Below are 17062 nucleotides of genomic sequence, written 5' to 3' on the forward strand. Positions count from 1 at the left end.
TCCTGCAAATTTGCACAATTCCTGTTTAAAAAGGGCTACAGTTTACCAAAACAGAAAACCAAAGGTTAAGAACAGATATTTCCATAAGTCATTTAAGGGGCACTCTTTTGAAGATCTGTTAGAAAAAAAGTTAAGTGCTGATTAGGTTGTCAGGGGTTGTTCTGGCTTTTACTCAGACACTACAGTCATTCTAATAGAAAGCCTACATTACAAACCCAGCATGAACAAAGTCAGGATGTCAGAACATGAGGTTTTATGAGCATGAGGAAATTGTCACCAAAAAAGGAGAATAAAATCTGTCAGCTTATCCAAAGCAATTTAGAGATATGTGGGTTCTAGCTGAAAAATGAAATTGTTCCCTTAAAAGCATGAAGGCCCCAACATATAGATCAGTAATCCTTCTTTCTTGTGATAGTTTTTGTCTGACTAATCATAAAGCCTGGGATAGATGCACACAGCCAAAATAAGCTTCTCCTCCATTTTCTTGGTTTCTTGGTTACTAGGGTTATGAGTCCCGCCCCATGTGATTGGTTGCCTGAATAGGTATATATAGGTAATATGTGTCGTCACCAGCGCCTTTCTGAAAACTTCTGAGATTTTTAACTCCAAACGCTCGGGGCGGCCGCACTAAAAAAGGTGGAGCGCTCTTTCCTTGAGGTGGCTGTATGCTCTCTCTCCTTATAAGGAAAAATTGAAAAAAGACACCAGCGCTGAGAAAAATAAACGCATGTAGACACAGGTCATTCAGTAATTCACTGAATACAAATGATAAATGTATTTACTTTACTTGCCCCAGTTTACTTTATGGCTGCCACAACAATTGCGTACAGTGTGTGAATTTCATTTTTGAAAGCTGTATAATGATATGTTGGAAAACTAGTGATCGTCTATGCTTTCTTAAATACAGTCTGATGCCACACTAAATGTCTAACAGCCACGACAATGTTCGACTGGTGATGTTTTCAGCCTGTCAGTCAGAACGTGCGTGTGTCTTAAGTTGAAACATGGTGCAGGTGACACCAGGTTTATAGGAATCCAAATTAAGGTTCAATTCAAAGATGGGTGTGATCTGAACAAGGGGGCTAGGAGTAGGGAATAGAAAGAGGGTATGGGACCATTGCCCACCCAACTTTACGCTCTGGCTCAGGAAACTTTACAGATATGCAGCTGAGATCACAATGAAGGCAATGTTCAAAGATGGGTGTGGTCCGTCCAAGGAGGGGAAGAGAGGGCTTTTGTGAAATGAAAACAGACTTTGGAGAAATAGCATTTTGAAATTAAATCTGCTGAAACTGAAAAATAAAAAAATAACATCAAATTAATATTGTCTTTAAAAATGACCTCCAGTGAACTCTGATACTGTGAAAAAGGAAGGATAGAATATTATTTCATCATAACTACCTATATAATAAAATCTGTCAGATTATTTCACATAATGGTCAAATAACAATATTGTGTATTTATTCATATGTTTATTTATTTCAGTGTCTTTCATTTAATCTTACACAGTACAAACAAGCATAAGTTTTGCAAAGCCAGGTTTTGAACACGTTACATATACTTTATACAGGAATTTCATCTACTAAATTCAACTAAAAGTCATGCAGTGAAGCCTCACATGATGATATCAATCGATCAGTCAGTCAGTCATCACATCAAATCATGCCCTCCCATCAGTTCCTTCAACTTGTTCATTGAAATATAATACTTTTTTGTCTCTTCTTACATTGTAGTGAGAAGAGCTGCTTTATGATTATCCATCTTTGCAGACTGGCTGTTGTGCATGTGTTTACTGAATCCCTGAGGTTTAGTGTTGCTTATTTGCACATACATGTGTATAAAAACGTAACATTGTGCAGGAGAGGCTAGAAGCTAAAAATGATTTAAGATACCCTCCATATTGTTATTTATACGCCGATCAGCCAAAACATTAAAGCCACTGGTGGGTGAAGTGAATAACGTTGATCATCTTGTTACGGTGCAATGTTCTGCTGGGAAATTTGGGTCCTGGCATTCATGTGGATCCTACTTAACGTTCTCCACCCACCTGAACACCAATGCAGACCAAGTAAACCCCCTCATGGCAATGCACCATCACAAAAACTGCTCAGGCATGACCCGAGGAACAGGAAAAAGAGCTCAAGGCATTGACCTGACCTCCAAATACCCCAGATCCCAATCTGATCAAACATTTAAGGGATGTCCTGGTGCCCCAGGGGTACCCCGGCCCATGGTGGGTGCTTCTTGGACTGGATTTGGCTCTGGCCTGTCAAGGCATGGACACAGGACCTCTGGAGGGTGTCCTTTAGTGCCTGTCATCAGGGCATTACTTTCAGGCAAGGTCGATGCCTTGAGCTCTTTGTCTCGTTCCTCAGACAATTCCAGAGCCGCTTTTGTGGTGTTTTGTGGCATGGCGTATTGTCCTGCTTGGGGGCCACTGCTACTGAGGAGTGCCATTGCCATAATGGGGGGTACCTGGTCTGCACTGGTGTTTAAGTGGGTGGGGTGTGTCAGGTGGCAACCACAGAAATGTCAGAACCCAAGATTTCCCAGCAAACATTCCATTTTAACAAGAGGATCAGTGTTGTTCACTTCACCTGTCAGTGTTTTTAATATTTTGGCTGATTGGTGTATAGTGCAACATAAACAAAGATTGCATAATTCATCAAACTTTCTTTGTTTTCATGCTTTGATCAAGGTTTGTGTCAGCAGAATATTGGTCTACGGGTCGCTGAGGAAGTCTTCTCCAAAGGTAATCATCTGTCTCAGTGCATTCATTATCAGTGCATTCATGTCATCATTGATGTTGGGCTCTGGCTCATAGTTCTTCACAAGAAAGATGCAGTTTTGTGGAATCCCCATCAACGTGTAGAATTTGTCGACCTGAGTATGAAAGTAACAGTATATTAGTTCATTAATAAATCACAGAGTGACAAGAGATTTTTGGAAATACTGAGACTGAAATTGGAAATTTAATTCTAACATTACAAGTCTAAAAATGCTTAAGAAAAACCCCAATACAAACTTACCTGATTTTTCAGGTACTTGCTCCTATAGACATTGTTTAGATTTTTTTTTGCCTCAGGACAGTCTGAATCAACTTTGGTGAGAATAGCCAGTTGGGGAATATCTGTCAACGCAGAAAGCTAATCAGTATTTTATGCATTTGTTTTGCTGGTATTTTGAGTCATAAAACCCCACCTGGCACCATTATTCCACACAGAGTAATAATTACCTCCTTTTCCACCAACATTTCCAGGAACCTTTATTTCCAGGAATTTATTTACCCGGGTAAAAGAATTCCTGGTAATCTGTGTGATTTGCATTTCCACCACACCACAAAGTTCTGGTAAGTTTATTCAAATCAGGCTGATTTGGCTGATGAATTTCTTCCTCGGCAAGTACGCTCAAAAGAGCCTGGACCTCGTCGTCCGTCCACTTGGTTGAGGGAAAGTTTTTTCACCAGGTGATTTTGGTGAAAACGTGCCATGGTTTTTCAAAAATCCTGGGTAAATAAAAGTTCCTGCAGTGGAAAAGGGGCTATTATGTGCTGTCTGCTCTCACTCAGTTCATTGGCTGCCAGTCGGACTTCTCTCATCTTCTTCACCACTTTATCATCTATCAAAGATACTTTGTCAGCAGGAATGACACAAACTAGAACATGAACTCTGTCATCCAGAGTGGGAGATGACCTGTAGCCTTCATCACCTTCCTCCAGTTGATCTTTGGGTTTAAACTACAAGAAAATGAGAATGCAGTCAAATAATGTTTTTTTTTTAGCGATGCCATGCATTTTTAAGTAAAAAAAATGTTTCATGCAAAATAGTGAGAAAAAAAGGATAACTTAAAAGGTACCCTGTTGAGTTTATGACCTGAAATAATGCAGTTACTGAAATAGTGTGGGTCCTGTTTTGTTTGTCTCGTGCACATAAAGACGCACATGTGCACACAGGTGCATGCTGGTAATGCAATACACATTCCTGCCAATAGTTTCACATTCTTCCCCTGATCTACAGGTGGCAGTAATGCATCATACATGCAGAAATGCAAAGGCAGGAAAGAAGACTTATTGCCGTGGTAGTTAGGGAATGAGGTATAAAATGCATTTGTCAAACCTCAAGAATACACACACTGGCCCTCTTTCATCAGTCTATCTTACAGACTAGCGCAGATCCAAATGCAGAAATCATCTTATGATAGGGTTTGTGTGTTATTCATGAAACCTCCTTATCACACCAATAACAGTGTAGGAATAATCAGGTGTTAATAAATGTGGCAGCTGAAAACAATCAACATTTACATATCCAGCACTTTTATATTCTTGGTTTAGAAGCCTCACCCCTGTTTACAATATGGAGAGACACAATTTGGCCCAGAAAAGAAACTTTTCTATGCTAGAAATGGAAATGTTGATGTCGCGTGTCCAATTCAACCAACTAGCTCTATTTGTTAGCCTGAAAAGTGTCATCAAATGAAGTTGGAGGAATGCATTTTGGAAAGAAAACACTGTTGCGGTCAACAGTGTTGAAGTGGACAACTGAACTTCAGCTGAGGTTGGAATATTTAATTTATACATCCATGATACACCGATCAGCCAAAACATTAAAACCACTGACAGATGACATCAGCAATACTGACCATCTTGTTGCAATGCCATGCTCTGCTGGGAAACCTTTGGTCCTGGCATTCATGTGGATGCCACTTGAAGCACTTCTGTCATCCAAACACTACTGTGGACCAAGAAAATAGTCTAATCACAATTCTCCAACTCAGCTACACTAACTGTGCTGCACTGCAAGACCGTATCGTGGCTTCTGCTCACGTCCACATTGATAAATGCTGAGCTTTGTGTAGAAATGACCGTACACCCAGTTTTGTTCTGTATGTTGATTTTATAAATGAGGGCCAATATGTTTGGGTGAGTAAGACTTCGTTCAAATACAAGAAGTTTGTGCTCTAGAGAAAGGATCAGCATTCAGTGAATAACCTCCTAAGCCCTACGATACGCTATTATGGCAAGGCTTAGCTTTACAGACCAGTGAGCAGTGATAACTAACATGTCTTTGGGGTCATCAGGGGGGAACCTCCTTTCACCAGTGTTTCATCTAGTTCTACCAGCTCAGTGGCCTAGTGGTAGAGTGTCCGCCCTGTCACTGGGAGGTCGTGGCTGGGTCATACCAAGCCTCCCTGCTTGGCACTCAGCATCAGGGGTTGGAACTGGGGAGTTAGATCACCACATGACCCGAGTGCGGGATGGGGATGGGTCAAATGCGGAGAACAAATTTCACACACTCAGGTGTGTGACAATCAGTGGAACTTTAACTTTAACTTTAGTTGGTCCCACGACACCTCCAGGAGGCTAGACAGTGATCTCTGGCGTCCCAGAGACACTCCCCTACGTAATGCCTGGTCTCACTGCTCCAACCCAATAACCTCCTTCCCTTACTTACACATGACTTTCTCAGCCCAAACAGCACTGCCAGTTCAACAAACCCAGGCTCCGTACATGCGAGCTCCAGGTAGTGACCGTGCTGATACTACCTTTCTTAGCACATTCACCATACTCTATTTCACATGCTACATAGCATAACTCCAATATAAGCTAAAGTTAAAGGAGATAGAGAAGATAAACTCACAGGATCAGCAAACAATTTGCAACATGGTCTTAAATAAAAGGGATTCAAATAGGCCACCCACACACTTAAATAACCTTCCTCTTCCTGGATTTTCTCCTGAGAGGACTGATTGGTGGATCTCTCCACCTGATCTCAAGGAGTTATGTATTCTGCTTAGTAGTTCCCACTGAATGTACATGTAATTCATTTTGTTTTTATTTTTTTCAAAACTCCACAGGGCCCCTTTAAATCATGTCAGAGTTAAAAGGATTGTACCTGGTAGCCTTCTTCCACATGTCCTTGCAGGGCCAGTTTGACGTCCTCCACAAGAACTCCAGTGTCAGTGTTTTGCTCAAAGCCCATGATGTCATTGAAAACGAAAGGATAAACACTCTCTGGACCTTTTTTGATCTTGTAAGTTTTGTACTGTAAAGTAGAGGGTGCAATTATTTGCATTATTTTAACAAATCTAAGATGAATATACAACTCTTAAACCACAAATATCTACAACTGCTTAATTTTATTCAGCAAAGAAATCCACATTGACAAAAGATTTTTTGGGTCTTACAGCAGGGGTGGGGGGGTAATTGTATTTTTCCTCTGTGCACACCATCTTACTGATATCACTAATGCCCGTTTTAATCAATTAAACACTGTTAACACTCAGAGTATATATGGATTACTTTGCAAGGATCTGATGTTTCTGCACACATTTTATTTATTTTAGTTTGTGCAGATTATAATTTCTTCCTCCATTTTGTATATTCCTAATGTTGTTGGGTTTTTTTTCTTACTCTAAACACACAAGCAATGTTTAAAAAAAAACCTGTAACTAAACTGTGATTATCATAGGAAATGCATTAATGTAGTTAGCAATCCAAGATGCTATTTTATCCACTTTCATCAAGTTACTGATAAGTATTAATAAGTATTAATGTAGACTTTAAATAACTGGAAGAATTTTGCTTTGAATCACGACAATCAACAGCTATTCATACCTTTGTGGTGTAGCTTCTCCCAGAGATTGCATCTGTTGGAGCTCGACCGGTAATTCTGCTTTGTAAAATGGTGTCAATAGAGTTGATAAAACTGGACTTGCCGGCACCAATTGGTCCATAGAGAAGAATTCTGAGATGTTTGAGGTTTTTGTTCCCAGGTTTGTACAGTTTCACAAAATCGAGATCTTCCTCTTTGTTCCTGTTTCATGATGGAAAATCGTTGCATTAAAACAGTGTTATTTTTATTATTAAATCCATTAGCCACATTGTGATTGCTGCTCTGTTGTCACACACATCAACCAGTCAACACAGCAACAAAACACTTAAGTGATACGTCAAGGAGCAGAGCCACACATTGAGGCCAAAATGGCACCATACAGACTTTATATGTATTAATACTCACCGCGGCAGATTCCTCCATGGCGTACTCAAAAGTGCTGAAAAGCAAATAACATATGTTACCACACAGTAAGACAAAGCTGTATTTTAATATCAGAATTATCCATGAATAGTATCATCACAATATTTAAATAACTTTCCCAATATTTGGAACATCATTCAAGAAGGTGAAAGCGCCAGAGGTAAAGACTCACCTCCCCCCATAGCTGTAAAGGAAGACATTTCAAAATCAAATGCTAACATAAGTTGGAGACTCTTATCTAAGTAGTAAAATGTTTTAAATGTTTTAAAAGTAACAAATTACATACTAGAGAATGATAACAGGAGACAGGAAGGAGGTAAAACCATTGCTAAATAAAAACAATTATAATTCAAGCATTTCAAAGTATAGCTTTTAAGTTTAAATTTCAATAAAATAAAATTAGTTAAACATAAACCATAATAGGTCAAACTCAGGATTGAGGTTTCATTTCCTTTCATTTTATAGCTCTACAGAACATTTACAACTTTGAGAAAAGAATAATAATAACACCATAAGAGTAACTATACTACAGTAACATGAAGAGAATTTACTCACTTTGAAGGATTTTCCTAAAAGTTAACTGATTTGTATTCTGTTACTGAGCACACAAATCATCACATAATAAACAAAGTGCACTTTTGCTTCCCAATCAGAAGAGCATATTAAACTGAAGACAGACATAACAGAAAGCTCTTACCTTTGTGTAGTTGCTCTGGACACAGTGACACTGCATTCTTTGGAGAAAAGTCTTTTTATCAGTTCTCCTCCTGCTTTCGCTTTCATTCTCCGTCTACCTCAAACTGGAACGACCCTCGTTAAACAGAGGAGGTGGCCTAGAACACCTCTTATCACTCTTGAGATCCCTCCCCATATGTCTTAACATCCGTTCACACCTTGACCCACCTAACCCAAATGACACACAAAATGGCTGGGTGGGTCAATGACCTCAAGGACTCTGTGAAGGTTCACACCCAGTTCAGTTCCCAGTGATTTGGCACTTAAGATTACCATGACCTTGATGACTGAGACTCCTCACCAACATGTTTAAATGGTTGTAAGCCATCGGAAAAACACACCACAACCCATAAAGCATCAAGCAACATTATTTAAAATCTTAATTGAGGTTGCCGCCAATTAAGTTTTAAAACAATTCAGTTTTCATTGATGCAGTTTGAAAGGAGGATTTGCATTTCCCTAAGAAATTAGGTTATAAGTCTCACTTCAGTGCTGTTTGCTGGTCGCATTGTCTTCAGTATCTACGTTTGCTTACAGCAACAGCTCAAGGAGCTTCAGTCAACTTTCAGCAGGGGTGTAAACAGCTCATCCACAAGAACGGTCCCAAGTTTGACGTCAAAGTGTACAATGGACTTTACTATGTAAACACTGTAAGTGAGAAAAACGAAGATAGGTGTCTTTATGATATGCCACGTAAGATTCACCTTTATTCTCAGTAAACCATATGACTTATAAGAAACTCCTCACTTGTCTTGACCAAGGTCCATTTCTAAGGGACTGGTCGTTATTTATGAGTGGGGTGGCTCCAGACAGTGACACTGCAATGGTAGGGAGAAAGGGTCAAATAATAATGTTTTAAGCACTGGGGGAGGGGGTCCTCAAAGGACTGGAGCAGAGTAATACAATTGTTTTGTTACAAATAAGTTCATATGGAAAAGTCTTCAAGTCTGAATCATTTTTTTCTGCTTTTTATGTGTGTGGGAATTCTGTTGTGGTCACTTTAAGAGTTACAGAAGTCAGTAACATGATGTTATGTCATGTGACTAGTAATCAGGAAGTAAGGTAGCATGGCTCTCAGTGATGTTGGTTCGTTGTACCTGAGTTAATCCAGTGGTATCTGCACACACCTGATGCCTAAAGTAGCATTGTGGGTATGTATGCATTTGTTTGATTGTTGTCTACATTTGCAAATCATCATTTTTAGGACAATGTTAAATACTGTTTGATTGTAGATATTTACCAAGTTACTACTGCTAGTGACTACATCGCTCTTTAGCCCTTTGAAGTTCATTAAAGGACCATTACAAGTAAATAAATGAACAGACAGTTGATTACATTTAAAGGAATGTTACACACCTACGCACAAAAAGTAAGGAAATTTGTGTTTGGCAGATTATTTATTTGTTGTAACAGTGTTTCTTGGCTTCTAGCCTATTTATTTCCCTTTAAAATGATGCCACATTTGTAAGGAGCATGCATTTGTGGGATGAGCAGCAGAGTATGTGGGTATGTGGGCACTTGATTGTCAGCAACTAGGGGTACCAGAAGCTCAAAGCAAGAGTCAATAGCAACAGCAAAATAAAAGCTGTTTGGCATTGGCAGAGAAGATTTGGCAAATTTTTCATGGGTGCAACCCACCTACTCAGCTCTGCTGCTCATCCCACAAATGCATGTTCCTTACAGAAACAGGCTTTCCAGTGGTATAATATTCATTGCTAAGAAGCATTGTTACAACAAAGAAATAATCTACCAAACACAAATGTCATTACTTTTTGTGCTTAGTCTATATTACACTTTGAGTTGAAAAAACAGTAAATACTAGTGAAAACAAGAAGATTTAATTCATGTGCACATTGAGTTGATATTGATTTACACTGTGAGTATTTGTATATGTTAAAATCAAACATAGACTAAATTCTGCTCATTGTATATTTTTTCGTTTCACCTTTCCTTGCAGTGTCATTTAACCTGTGGACAAGAGCACAACGGTCCTTAGAGTCAGGAACGTGTTTACCTAACTGTCATGTTACATACAGCACATATAATGAGGACAGCACAGTGAAACCACAGCTTCCGGGCAGGACAACGCAGTGCAAGCCGCCAGATAATATCAACATCGTCACACGCAGCCAGTGGATGAGCGCCAGAGCAGTCTCCAAACAGACTGTGCCATGGCAGAGAAAGCATCTTCATTAACACTTTCCCTGCCAGAGTATTATTTTTAAGTTAACAGACACGGCCAGCATTTTTGATTATATTCACCAATCTTTCAAGACCCACAGAATATTTTTTTTATGAATGTGTAAACAGTATATACACAAAACTAAAGAAGAGACCTTCCATTTTTAAACACAGAAAACATTTTATTCTATCGTATTCCATTTCTTTTTTTTTTATCAACTCTTGAATTTGTGCTTTTTCATTTAAAGAAAACAACATTTTGGACAAAAAGTGGAGAAAATTGTCTTTTTGTCAAAGTCAGTCACTTTCAACTACAAAATCAATTCACTTTTTTTTCCTTATTTCCCTATGTCATCTTGAATGAAAGGAATATAAATGAAAATAATAATAATTATAATAATGAAAATAATTATGATTATAATAATGAAACACATTGCCACATTCAGTGATCACGCAGTGCTCTGTTGTTTCCCCCTCCTCTGTGGTCGTCTTGTCCATGTGTCACTGTCACCAACATGGAGATCCCGTTTCATCCCACTAGACTCGTTGCTTCTTCGTCCAAATTGGATTCAGAATGTAGATCAAAACAGGAATCGTCGGAGTCTGAGTCCATCAACATCTCCACGGCCTGCGCAACCGTAAACATTTCCGTTGGTGACGGTGTGCAAGCTGCAACATCTTCCTCCGATTTCCAGCAGATCTTTGACCATTGACTATTTCTGCTCAATGTAAGACACAGAGACTGACTGAGCCTTCTGTCTGCACTCTGCTTTCATTTCGTCCATATTCGTGCACATTTTCTGAAAGCTTATGGACACAGACAAAATGGAGGTGTACCACCAGAGATCATGGAGACAATGTAGTGTACTTCAAGCAAGATGCGACCATAAGAGATGACGAAGAAATTTAACAATGGCAGAACGGAATAAGTAGGTAATATATAATAAGATATACTAATATACGGTAAGATGTGTGTAATGTATATGATGATATATAATGGCTGCACAGACCACCACTGTCTCCGATGCTGCCTCCATTTAAAGGTAGAATAATACAAGCCCCCCCATTGTCGCCTTATGTGTTGTTGTGTGTAACTTTTGACTCTGCCGTCTAGTGTCATCTATTGGCTGTATCTATGCATCATAAAGGCAAATGATAGTATGGCAGCAGTGGCATTTAAAAATGTTTGTAACAAACTATTTTCCTACGTAAAGGGAGTATAAATGAGCCTTCACCCCCTCCACCACATACTAGGCTGCAATCTGAACAAGTCATTGTTTAGTTTGAAACAGAAAGAAAGTGACATAGAAAGTTGTATGATCACCTCAGGGAAATGGCTTCACACTGAGTCACTGTGTCTATAACAACCACACTGTTAATGAAATGACTGTCAGCCAACAGCAACAAACAATAGCTTTATCTGCATGTCAAGCTGAATATGGTTACATGGCACTGACTACTACCACACAAGAACGACTTACTGTTACAGCTATTAACTTACTTTTCAAGCACTTTTTGAGAACTGATCTACAGCACTACATTACTCTTGGACAGGCTGGGTCTGATTTCAGCAGTTTAAGCTGCTTACAGCCGCTGTGTAGACACCACGACACAGATAGTGTAGCTAACAGCCACTCTTGAAAAGCCTTCCCCGGAGTTTTTGTAAACTTGAAACAACTGATTTACAGTTTGACATTACTCTTGGTCCAAACACCTAAGTGTAAGTTTACCAAAATCCTACTAGTAGTAATATAATATTATTAATAATGATCTAAACATGAGACTGTGATGCATCCCTTTTTGTCTTCTCTGAATGGGTGTTTGTCTTTTAATTTATTGATTGATCCTTCCCCAGGAGAGTATATTAAACAGACTATGTGTGACATCAGCTGACTCTTTGTTTACTGACACCTCTACCCTGACCTACTCTAAAGCCCAGCAGCCATGCTTTGTTTATAACACTTCCAGGGATGTGGGAATACGTTGTGGTGTGTGAAGAAGCCTGAATAAAAGTTAACTGTACCTTGCAGGCTCCTTGTCGTGGTTTGTGTCCTCACCACTGTCAACCTGGCTTTTATACCTGACTCTTTGGGCCCGTCCCAGTACCCCCCCTTAGCCCTACCCCTTGGCCCTACCCCTACACTTGCGCGTTCCCATGTGGGGTAGTGGTGTCTGAATTCCTTTTTGCGTGTAGGCGTAGGGGGCATAACGAGGGGTAGTGGGTATGAAACTAGCCCTTCGGAGCGAGGGATTTCAGATGCTTACTTGCCAGCGAGGGGTAGACGTCGCCATGGCTACCACTGAGCAAGAGATGGGGAAAAAGTTCATACATAGCTAACGTTACTGTCGTCAGGTTGCTGGTTAGCTAGCTAGCCCGCACTATCTGGCGTCTGTCATCTGTCCTGTTCTGCAAAATTGTCGGATTTTTCACATCACGATAACACGCCAGCTAGTATAACTATGCTGCCTCGTAATGTTAGCTGGTTAGCTAGCTAGCAGAAGTCCCCTGTTGTCTGTCGTTCATCAAACTAAGTATGATGAATGCGGCAAACGCGATTGGTAGGATGAATGAGACTGCATTGTAGATGCTGGTTGGAAATGTTGATGGCTCTCAACTTCCTGTTTAAAATAGTTACGTATGCGTGAATGTAACCGATGCAGTGACATAGGGAGTGGTGTTTCAATTCGTAGGGAAAGATTTCCACCACTACCCCTCATTGCTTAAACTGAGGGCCAAGGGGTATTGGACAAGGGGGGGTATTTGGATTGGGCCTTACTTTCTGGCAAACTCCCCAGCAACATGGACATCTCTTTTGAGTGCTTGTTGGTGTGCAAAGGACCAGAGCTAGTTTTGTTTGTCATCATCTGCTGCTCACTGGTGCCATGTTCCCCGAGCTCAGTCCCTGGGGCTAAGTTAGGTAATGGAGAAAATATGCAACATTGTCTGCAGAGTTCAGGTTGATGTGCTGCCATGGCACTGCACAGAGTACTGAGAATGGAGAAACCGAAACAGACACCTGCACAGACAGTCACCTCAGTGCCTCCACAGCTTTCTAATGGACTTTCTCTCAGCCTTTCAAAATTTTAGTACTGCATGTCCAAGTAATGTTACTTGGTTCATGAGAGGCTTTAGGTAAACATGTGACACACCCGACCACACCTGTAGCTCACATACCTGGACCGGTCTACTGTCAGAGAGGACAATTCTTTTAAATCACATGATCCAAAGGAAACCGAAAGAAACTAAAAACAGTAAAAGCTGCGTGGCCTCAAACAAAACACACAAATGCACAAGAAGATAACACCAAACAGGCATCAACAGCTACTGGACACCATCAGGTATACCAACCACGTCTTTCCATTTCATTCATTTAGGAACATAAGCTCATGATTAATAACTGATTTAATTTGTCTTCAACAGACCGTGGATCAAAAGTCACATAATTTGTGACAGTAATAAAAATGAGCTTGGATTGCAATATAAATAGCTTAATTTCTCAATTTCAGATGTATTACTGGAGGTAAACATCACCACTTCTTTTCACAGGCGCAGCAAATAAGGTAAGATTTTTTTTATTTATTTATTTTTATTTTTTTGGTGATACCGACTAATGTGATTGTAAAATTTGCTTTTGAAGTAAAAAGTTTTCACAATTAAGGAACTGTTAAATTTGTTATACCTGCAGTATATAATTTTCTGCTGTGTTTAAACCACTACTTAATTTCGTGTGTGTGTGTGTGTGTGTGTGTGTGTGCGTGCGTGCGTGCGTGCGTGCGTGCGCGCATTATGGTGTACATGTTAATATTAAATAATATTACCACTACATAAAAGAATCTATCTTTAATATCTTTATCTTTCTTTCTAAAATATTTTGAAATATTAAGTCTCAAATATTCTGTTAACATTTGTTTTGGTTGACATGAATAATGTGGTTCATATATTGATAAGTGTTTCTTATTTACATGTTGCCTTAATATCTAATTGTAGCAACGATGGATTGGCTGCAAAGGTGGTTCACATCTTCCCCCAGTAAGATATTTTTTTTAAAACTTAAAAAGATAATGACAGTAAATGACACATTCTTAATTTATGTGAAGTTTTCTCCCCCTAAAATGTAACTTATATCTTACATCAACTTGTGCACTTCAGCTTCTCCTGAGCCATGGAGGAACATACCATGGGGGTGAGTAATGTGTTTAATAGTTTTGGTGCCTCTGGTGTTTAATGGCTTTTCATCAGCTAACTATCTTTAAAACCAAAATGGTACAACTGCACATAGTCATGCGTTAAGCCTGCCTGTTATGTTTTACTTTTTGTTGTCAGCCTGAGAGACACGATAGTTTGATTTCAAGGGTGTCTGTGACAGTAAAGCACACCATATGTAAAACTGATTTAAACAAGTAAATCTAACATTTAACCTTTTCTTTATTAAACAGCCACAAAAACACAGACCTGCAGTATGTGAATGATTATAAGCCTTGTAACAGTGAGGTCCAACAGCTCAGAATTCTGTTTCATGGACCCTCTGGTTCTGGCAAGTCCAGCTTCATCAACTCTGCTGACAGTGTTTTACAAGGCAGAGTCACTGGTCGGGCTTTGGCAGATGCAATGGCAGACAGCTTCACCCAAACAGTATGAACCACTTTTGAACGTGAAACTTCACCAAATTAGCTTGTAACTCTTTTACCTAATATTCAAATTTTTTACATGTACCTGCTATGATAATTGAACCACACAGATCAGGCGAGCAGCAGTGTTGCAACTAGTTGTGATGAAACTGATGAGCAAGACACAAACTGCTATATGGCCATCACTCAATAGGTGGCACTGTTGTCCTTATAACTGCACTTTTCTGTTTTACAGTACAAAAGTTACAAAATCCAAAAAGGAGGACCAGAGACATTTTACCCTTTTGTCTTCACTGACATCATGGGCCTTGATAGGGAAACCAATAGAGGAGTTTCTGTGGGAGACATCAAACTGGCCGTGATGGGACACATTAAAGACGGATACACTGTAAAATATACTGAATTCATTAAACTCTGTTGGATATATTTCAGTAAATCAATCCAGCTTTGAGATTATATTTTCATTTAAAGTCATTAAAGAAACTAGCTACATGCAAAACTCTCTCTAAAATATCCAAGAATAATCCAGACTACAACAAAGACCCCGCTCTGAAGGACCAAGTTCATGTTCTGGTTTGTGTCATCTCGGCCGAGACATTGAACATCCTGAGTGATGAACATGTGAAAAAGATGAGGGATGTCAGACTGGCAGCCAGAGACATGGGTAAGAGTTATAGGGTTAGTTACTGGGTTTTGTAAGTTTCCTCTAATAACCTGACAAACATTAACTTAACTGACTCAGATTCTGCTCTGTATCGGCAGGAATTCCTGAAGTGGCCATTCTCACCCAAATTGACAAAGCCTGTCCAGAGGTCAAAAAAGACATAAAGAATGTGTATAAGAGCAAGTACCTGAAGAAACAGGTAAGTTTCTAGAGAGTTGTTATTCAAGTTGGGATTTGATTCTGCTTTACTTTTAATACAAACATGAAGAAAAGAAAATTCCCCTTTCCTTTTATTCGTAATTGGACAGCATGTGGGAACTCTCTTTTCTCTATGGACAACTTCCTTCTATGCACCTGTCAGGTATTTGAAGTTGTGCACAAGCCTCCTTATTCTACTAATCTAACACAAAAATCTCCTTTGATCAGCTCTTTGCTTTCCTTCCATAAATATCCAATTCTTAATATTTAGATGGAGAGATTTAGTGTGGCGCTGGGTATTCCAGAGTACTGCATCTTTCCTGTGAAGAACTACCACTCAGAGATCGACACAGACGATGACACTGATGCACTGATACTGAGCGCACTGAGACAGATCATTAACTTTGGAGAAGACTTTGTCAACAGCACAGAAAAACAAGATGGCAGGACAGTGGGACTTTCTTGTCGTTTCTTTTGAGGAAACTGGGACTATATTTATCAGGTCCTACTAATCCAGAGTGGTTTGAGAAATTAAGAATACATACAAACAAAAGTTTGCATCTTGGGAGGATATACATTCAGAGTTTAGAATCATAAAGTAGTTGGTTATGCTTTGTTGATGCAGGTGGTAATTTCTGGTGTTAAACAGGTTAAAAGAAAGCTAAACGTCTCGGGTAAAACTGGGCATAAACTTTGTTTTTAGACTACTAGCGACATACATCTTTAGTTCCAACAGTGATTTCTGTTTCAGTGTTTGGACCTGCTCTATACTGAAAGATTGTGCTACAGTACTGCTGTTCAGGTAAAACCACAATAAATAACAAACATAATAAAATTTGTCATTAGTTTCCTTCATTTCATTCCAACTAGTCCATAACATAGACTGTATAAATAATGAACCTAAGTATTGTGACTCCACCCATTGGTTTGTGGATTTTGAAGCCTTAAATTTGACATTTTGGCTGTTTCCAGTTTGATTTTTTTGAAGTCAGAAGTGACCATATTTGGGTGAGGGGCTGGCCCTGTGGAGGAGCTGTAGTACAATGGATTAGCAGATAAATTGTGCACTTTTTGAAAAAAGCATGAAATTTCTACCATAGTTTGTACATACCATAAGGTTTATTTTCAGATGTGGAGAGAAGTCAGATTTGACCTCTGAGGCCCGGGAGAGGTCAAATTCAAGATGGCTGCCAATAATATTCAAATATGCTTAACTTTGGAACCAAACACAATAAAAAAAAACGTTTAAGGTGTAATTTACAACTAAATTTAGGGTGCCCATTCACTTGATGATACTTTTGAAATCATCAGAATTCAAGAAAATGCATTTAGGTCAAAGTTATGGTCAAATTATGCAGACGGAGAGAGCTAAAGGATGCAAAAAGATGGTTTATTTCCAAGTTTCCAACATAATAGTAATGATAATGATCATTAAAAATGTATTTACTTACAATATTTCAGTAGGCCTACTATGCTTCTTATACTGAAACTTGCTTTGAAATCAGTAATAACACGTCTACATTTACATGCCAGCTATTAGCTCTCAAGCCTGTTTGATACCAGCGGCACAGTATTGAACTAGGCTACCTTGCTATCATCATTAATTCAGCTATAGTCCTAC

General features: G+C 39.2%; 2 protein-coding genes across 4 annotated transcripts; one reads left to right on the forward strand and one right to left on the reverse strand.

Moving 5' to 3' along the window:
* Positions 1–1452: 1452 nt before the first annotated feature.
* Positions 1453–7908, reverse strand: LOC117268207 (interferon-induced protein 44-like). Of its 2 annotated transcripts, XM_033644444.2 has the most exons (8): positions 7732–7908; positions 7207–7218; positions 7017–7050; positions 6614–6812; positions 5892–6041; positions 3565–3736; positions 3030–3130; positions 1453–2883 (listed from the first exon to the last, which is right to left on the reverse strand). In XM_033644444.2, exons 2-8 carry the CDS (start codon positions 7214–7216, stop codon positions 2722–2724), a joined length of 828 nt encoding a protein of 275 aa, XP_033500335.1. In that variant the 5' UTR covers positions 7217–7218; positions 7732–7908; the 3' UTR covers positions 1453–2721. The 2 variants fall into 2 exon arrangements, with proteins under 2 accessions (XP_033500335.1, XP_078017944.1); XM_078161818.1 differs by lacking the exon at positions 7732–7908 and having other exon boundaries at positions 7207–7678.
* Positions 7909–12121: 4213 nt separating this feature from the next.
* LOC117268693 (interferon-induced protein 44-like) lies at positions 12122–16640 on the forward strand. 2 transcript variants are annotated; one of them, XM_078161817.1, is made up of 10 exons: positions 12122–13289; positions 13458–13511; positions 13939–13980; positions 14101–14134; positions 14388–14583; positions 14815–14967; positions 15099–15243; positions 15342–15442; positions 15552–15604; positions 15713–15897. In XM_078161817.1, exons 3-10 carry the CDS (start codon positions 13944–13946, stop codon positions 15765–15767), a joined length of 774 nt encoding a protein of 257 aa, XP_078017943.1. In that variant the 5' UTR covers positions 12122–13289; positions 13458–13511; positions 13939–13943; the 3' UTR covers positions 15768–15897. The 2 variants fall into 2 exon arrangements, with proteins under 2 accessions (XP_078017943.1, XP_078017942.1); XM_078161816.1 differs by lacking the exon at positions 15552–15604 and having other exon boundaries at positions 15713–16640.
* Positions 16641–17062: the final 422 nt, after the last annotated feature.

This window comes from Epinephelus lanceolatus, chromosome 18, assembly GCF_041903045.1.
Source record: "Epinephelus lanceolatus isolate andai-2023 chromosome 18, ASM4190304v1, whole genome shotgun sequence".
Classification (NCBI taxonomy): domain Eukaryota; kingdom Metazoa; phylum Chordata; class Actinopteri; order Perciformes; family Serranidae; genus Epinephelus; species Epinephelus lanceolatus.